We start from the raw sequence: 6348 nt of genomic DNA, 5'->3' as shown, positions 1-6348 counted from the left end.
CCCTCAAGGTAAAGAAGACTATTTTGTTGAAACAGTGATATGTTCATGGTGGGTAGGTGTGCAGCCATGGCACGCTCTCCTTTGGGTTGCTCCTGACGTGCAGACCTCTGCTATCAGTTAGCTGGGCTCCACAGTTTGCAGGTGTAGTGCAGGCGATGACAGAAATATCCTCGCACAACTCCCCCTCTCCATCTTCTCCAAAGGGTGATGACTTTAGTCACTGCTGCCACCATGAAAGTGTTGTTCCTAGGAATATTACATTGGGTAGTCATGACTGGAACATATTTTATTTTGGAACGGTTGTTTACCTAGGTTCACACGGTGTTACATAAATAGAAGTCCGTGGTACACCCTATGTGATATCAGTTCCCAGCACACGTCACTACAGGGGTACCCAATAATTTGGCCTCACATGTTCCTCATACTTTGTCTGCAGGCGTACCCAAGATGTAGGTGTGCCTAATGCATATTCTGCAGATGTACCTAATATTTTGGGAGTATGTTCCTACTAATTTGTCTGCGGGTGTACCTAATATTATGGGGGTACCCAACAATTTGGCCTTACATGTTCCTATTGCTTTGTCTGCAGATGTACCTAATATTTTGGGTATACCTAATATTGTGGCAGCAGGTGTACCGATTAATTTGTCTGTACCTATTTATTTGTCCTCGCATGCAACTAATACTTAGCCTGCAGGTGTGCCAGAGATTTGAGGCACACTTAATAATCTGGCTGTAGCTTTTATCCTTTGTCACAGGTGTACCTATTATTTTGGGTGTTGCCATTATTGTTCTAATTATTTGACCATATCTAATATATAAAGCTGTGGGTTCGTGTGGTATTTTAGTTTTTTGCAGCATCCGTTCCTAATAATTTGACCAGGTGAGTAGGCCACCTTGGACCTCAGGTCTTTGGACCGCCACAGAGATGACGTCGTCCTGTTAAAATGGACACTGTCAAAGTGAACAAGGGACATAAACAACTGTGTGTGTGTGTGTGTGTGTGTGTGTGTGTGTGTGTGTGGGCGGGCAAGAGCGGTTAATGCAGAGTGACATCAGCATCCTCGTGATCAGCATCACATCCAAAAAGTGTCTCATGTTTAGCAGAGATAAGAGCTCCTCCAATCAAAGTGCTAACCACCTTCAAGACGCTCCAGGCGACAACAACAACAAAACACACAAAAACATCCTCACACAACCCGACAAGATAAAACTTGGGAATGATTCAGTCTGAGAACGCCGTGACAAACTTGTCAACAAACACGCCCCTTTTGAAACAAGCTATGGCCACGTCATTCGTTAACTCACCAGTGGAGGATGTTTTGTAATTCTGGCCTCCATAGAAGTGAATAAAGTACGTGTGTGTGTGTGTGTGTGTGTGTGTGCGTGTGTGTGTGTGTGTGAGTACAAGCACTTGGTCCACTAACAACAAGTTAGCAGAGCCATGCTAACAGCCAAGTAGCGAGCCAACGTAAATGTTGTGTCTTCTTATCTGGGGGATTGTGCAAGTGTGGCACAATGTTGCAGGAAGCACAAGAACAAACACAAACCCAGAAATGACTTGTTTTAGAACGATGTCATCATCACACGTTGCAAACTTCCTGTTTATTTATGACTTGTAAAAAACTTCTCTGAGAGAAGAATGTTTTCTTCTCCTCTTGTTAAAAAGACATGCAATAAGTAAGAAATCCAACATTGCGTCTGATACCACGGACGCTAAAAAGAGTTTTTATTGGGATTGTTTTCTTTAGCTCCTCTTTGAAGCAGGAGACGGCGGCGATGACGTCACAGTGACTCCGCCCACAAGTGTCAAACATTCATTCTTGTAAAAAAACAAACCAAAAAAGGTCACATTTTGAAGGTGTCAAAGTGTCCAGTGTGTAAAGAAAGAACAAAGAGCCAACTAGACAGGAAGTTGAAAAAGACAGGACAGGAAGTGAATTGTGTCAAAGTGGCGCCGCGGAAGTGAAAGAGTACAAATGGTCCCAATTGGACATCAGTTGGACGTGTCTGAGTGGACGCTTCCGGGTCCTTCTGTGGACGGGGTGGGCGTGTCCTGCCAGCCGCCGTTTGTCTGAAAGGAGGAGCATAGAGTTTTAATGCACACTTACATATGCTAACAGTTAGCGTATGTCAAGGTCAAAGTTATATGACTGTAGGGTAAATGGTTTGCATAAAAAGTTAGCCTACACAATAACAGTTAGCATGTTTCACCTACCAACCTATGTGATGCCAAGGTGCCAAAATTAGCATGCTAACACATAATATTTGTCACGTACCAAGTTTAACGACTATAAGGTGTGCACGTTTGTGAAAATTGCTTAGAGTTAGCATGGTAATGTTAGCATCTTAACATGCTTACAGTTAGCATATGTCAAGGACAAAGTTATATGACTGTAGGGTAAATGGTTGCAAAATTAGCTTGAGACGTTCACATGATATAGCATTTAGCATGTTTCACATACTGAGTTATTTGACTCCAAGGTGAATGGCTGCTAAATTCGTTAAAAAAGCGTAAATTTGCTTAAAAAGTTAGCATGCTATAAGAGTGCCAACATTAGCATGCTAGTAGATAACATATGTCAAGTATGAAGTTATATGACTCTGTGGTAAAAGGTTACAAAATTAGTGTGAAAAATGATCATGCAATAAGTTAGCACACGTCACGTACCAAGTTAATGAGTGTAAAGTGTACACCTGTTAGCATATGTCAAGTATACATGTATAAAACTCTGGGGTACATGGTTAAATAAAATTGTAAAAAAAAAACTAGCACGTTATATGACTCCAAGGTGTACGCCTGCCAAATTAGCTAAAGTGTCCAATTAGCTTAAAAAGTTAGCATGCTATAACAGATGCAAATTTCACTTACCAACTTTAATGACTGTAAAGTGTATGCTAACAAAGCTAGCATGCTAGCGTTACAATGATTAATTATTAAATCATTCACAGCCTAGTGGTGGAAATTCAGCATGTTAGCATGCTAACGTTAAGAAGCTAGCACATGACTGGGTAAGAAGAAACAGCAAAATGTAGTATTTGTTGGTGCAGACACAGAAAGTAGCAAAATAAAGCTAGCACAAAAAAAAGCTAGCAAACTTGCTCGACACCAACGCAGATTTAAAAAAAACATGATTTTTGTACTGGGGGGGGTTTGAAGTATGAGCAATAATAATATGGGCCTGATACAATGCAAGCGTCCAATCACTGCTATAGTGCATGGGCGCTTGCAATGCAGCAGGCCCATAATAATATGTGTGTATACAATGTATTGCATTTCAGCGGGACCATATTTATATACCTTTGTATACAATGTATTGCATTTCAGCGGGCCCATAATGATATATGTTTGTATACAATGTTTTGCGTTTCAGTGGGCCCATATTAATATACCTTTGTATACAATGTATTGGATTTCAGTAGGCTAAAAATAATATATGTTTGTATACAATGTATTAGATTTCAGCAGGTTGCATATTATTATATGTTTGTATACAATGTATTGCATTTCAGCGGGCCCATAATAATATATGTTTGCATACAATGTATTGCATTTCAGCGGGTTGCATATTATTATTTGTTTGTATACAATGTATTGCATTTCAGCACGCCCATATTAATATGTTTGTATGCAATGTATTGCATTTCAGCGGGCCCATAATAATATATGTTCGTATACAATGTATTGCATTTCAGCGGGTTGCATATTAATATATGTTTGTATACACTGTATTGCATTTCAGCGGGCCCATATTAATATGCCTTTGTATACAATGTATCGCATTTCAGCGGGCCCATAATAATATATGTTTGTATACACTGTATTGCATTTCAGCGGGCCCATATTAATATAACTTTGTATTCAATGTATTGCATTTCAGCGGGCCCATAATAATATATGTTTGTATACAATGTATTGCATTTCAGCGAGCCCATATTAATATATGTGTGTATACAATGCATTGCATAACAGCGGGTTGCATATTAATATGTTTGTATACAATGTATTTCACTGTAGCAGGACCATAATAACATATGTGTGTATACAATGTATTGCATTGCAGCAGGCCCATAATATTATGTTTGTATACGATGTACAGCATTTCAGAAGGTTGCATATTATTATGTTTGTATACAAAGTATTGCATTTCAGCGGGCCAATATTATTATATGTTTGTATACAATGTATTGCATTTCAGTGGGCCCATAATAATGTATGTTTGTATACAATGTATTAGATTTCAGCAGGTTGCATATTATTATATGTTTGTATACAATGTATTGCATTTCAGCGGGCCCATAATAATGTATGTTTGTATACAATGTATTGCATTTCAGCGGGTTGCATACGAATGTTTGTATACAATGTATTTCACTACAGCAGGCCCATAATAACATATGTGTGTATACAATGTATTGCATTGCAGCGGGCCCAAAATAATATGTTTGTTTCCAATATATTGCATTTCAGCAGGTTGCATATTATTATTTGTTTGTATACAATGTATTGCTTTTCAGCACGCCCATATTAATATGTTTGTATGCAATGTATTGCATTTCAGCGGGCCCATAATAATATATGTTTGTATACAATGTATTGCATTTCAGCGGGTTGCATATTAATATATGTTTGTATACACTGTATTGCATTTCAGCGGGCCCATATTGATATGCCTTTGTATACAATGTATTGCATTTCAGCGGGCCCATAATAATATATGTTTGTATACACTGTATTGCATTTCAGCGGGCCCATATTAATATAACTTTGTAATCAATGTATTGCATTTCAGCGGGCCCATAATAATATATGTTTGTATACAATGTATTGCATTTCAGCGAGCCCATATTAATATATGTGTGTATACAATGTATTGCATTTCAGCGGGTTGCATATTAATATATGTTTGTATACACTGTATTGCATTTCAGCGGGCCCATATTAATATGCCTTTGTATACAATGTATTGCATTTCAGCGGGCCCATAATAATATATGTTTGTATACACTGTATTGCATTTCAGCGGGCCCATATTAATATAACTTTGTAATCAATGTATTGCATTTCAGCGGGCCCATATTAATATAACTTTGTAATCAATGTATTGCATTTCAGCGGGCCCATAATAATATATGTTTGTATACAATGTATTGCATTTCAGCGAGCCCATATTAATATATGTGTGTATACAATGCATTGCATAACAGCGGGTTGCATATTAATATGTGTTTGTATACAATGTATTTCACTGTAGCAGGACCATAATAACATGTGTGTATACAATGTATTGCATTGCAGCAGGCCCATAATATTATATGTTTGTATACGATGTACAGCATTTCAGAAGGTTGCATATTATTATGTTTGTATACAAAGTATTGCATTTCAGCGGACCAATATTATGTTTGTATACAATGTATTGCATTTCAGCGGGCCCATATTGTTATACCTTTGTATACAATGTATTGCATTTCAGCGGGTTATACATTAATATATGTTGTATACAATGTATTGCATTTCAGCGGGCCCATATTAATGTATGTTTGTATACAATGTATTGCATTTCAGTGGGTTGCATATTCATATATGTTTGTATACAATGAATTGCATTTCAGCGGGCCCATATTGTTATACCTTTGTATACAATGTATTGCATTTTAGGGGGTTGCATATTCATATATGTTTGTATACAATGTATTGCATTTCAGCGGGCCCATGTTAATATACCTTTGTATACAAAGAATTGCATTTCAGCGGGCCCATATTGTTATACCTTTGTATACAATGTACTGCATTTCAGCAGGTTGCATATTCATATACGTTTGTATACAATGTATTGCATTTCAGCGGGCCCATATTAATGTATGTTTGTATACAATGTATTGCATTTCAGCGGACCCATAATATAAATGTTTGTGTGCAATGTATTGCATTTCAGTGGTTTGAATATTAATATATGTTTGTATACACTGACTGCATTTCAGCGGACCCATAATATAAACGTTTGTGTGCAATGTATTGCATTTAAGTGGGCTGCATATTATGTTTGTATACAATGTATTGCATTTAAGTGGGCCCATATTGTTATGTTTGTATACAATGTATTGCATTTCAGCGGGCTCATGATAATGTATGTTTGTATACAATGTATTGCATTTCAGCGGGCCCATAATAATATGTTTGTTTATAAAGTATTGCATTTTAGCGGAACTATATTAATATAACTTTCTATACTATGTATTGCATTACAGCAGGCACATATTAATATACCTTTGTATACAATGTATTGCATTTCAGTGGGTTGCACATTAACATGTTTGTATACTATGTATTGCATTTCAGCGGGC

The 6348-nt window shown here is 37.3% G+C and overlaps 1 protein-coding gene across 5 annotated transcripts in view; it reads right to left on the bottom strand.

The window, feature by feature from the left end:
- Positions 1-1561: 1561 nt before the first annotated feature.
- LOC133543343 (pre-B-cell leukemia transcription factor 1-like) overlaps positions 1562-6348 on the bottom strand; it is a 74599-nt gene continuing 69812 nt past the window's right edge. For 2 of the 5 annotated variants that reach the window (XM_061887859.1, XM_061887862.1), the window contains one exon: positions 1562-2074. In XM_061887859.1, coding sequence (XP_061743843.1) covers positions 1849-2074 — 226 coding nt within the window. In that variant the 3' untranslated portion in view covers positions 1562-1848. The remainder of the gene's footprint in view (positions 2075-6348) is intronic. The other 3 variants (XM_061887860.1, XM_061887861.1, XR_009804356.1) reach the window with 2 other exon arrangements.

Source organism: Nerophis ophidion, linkage group LG26 (genome assembly GCF_033978795.1).
Source record: "Nerophis ophidion isolate RoL-2023_Sa linkage group LG26, RoL_Noph_v1.0, whole genome shotgun sequence".
Taxonomy (NCBI): Eukaryota; Metazoa; Chordata; class Actinopteri; order Syngnathiformes; family Syngnathidae; genus Nerophis; species Nerophis ophidion.
This window is presented reverse-complemented; position numbering and strand designations above follow the sequence as displayed.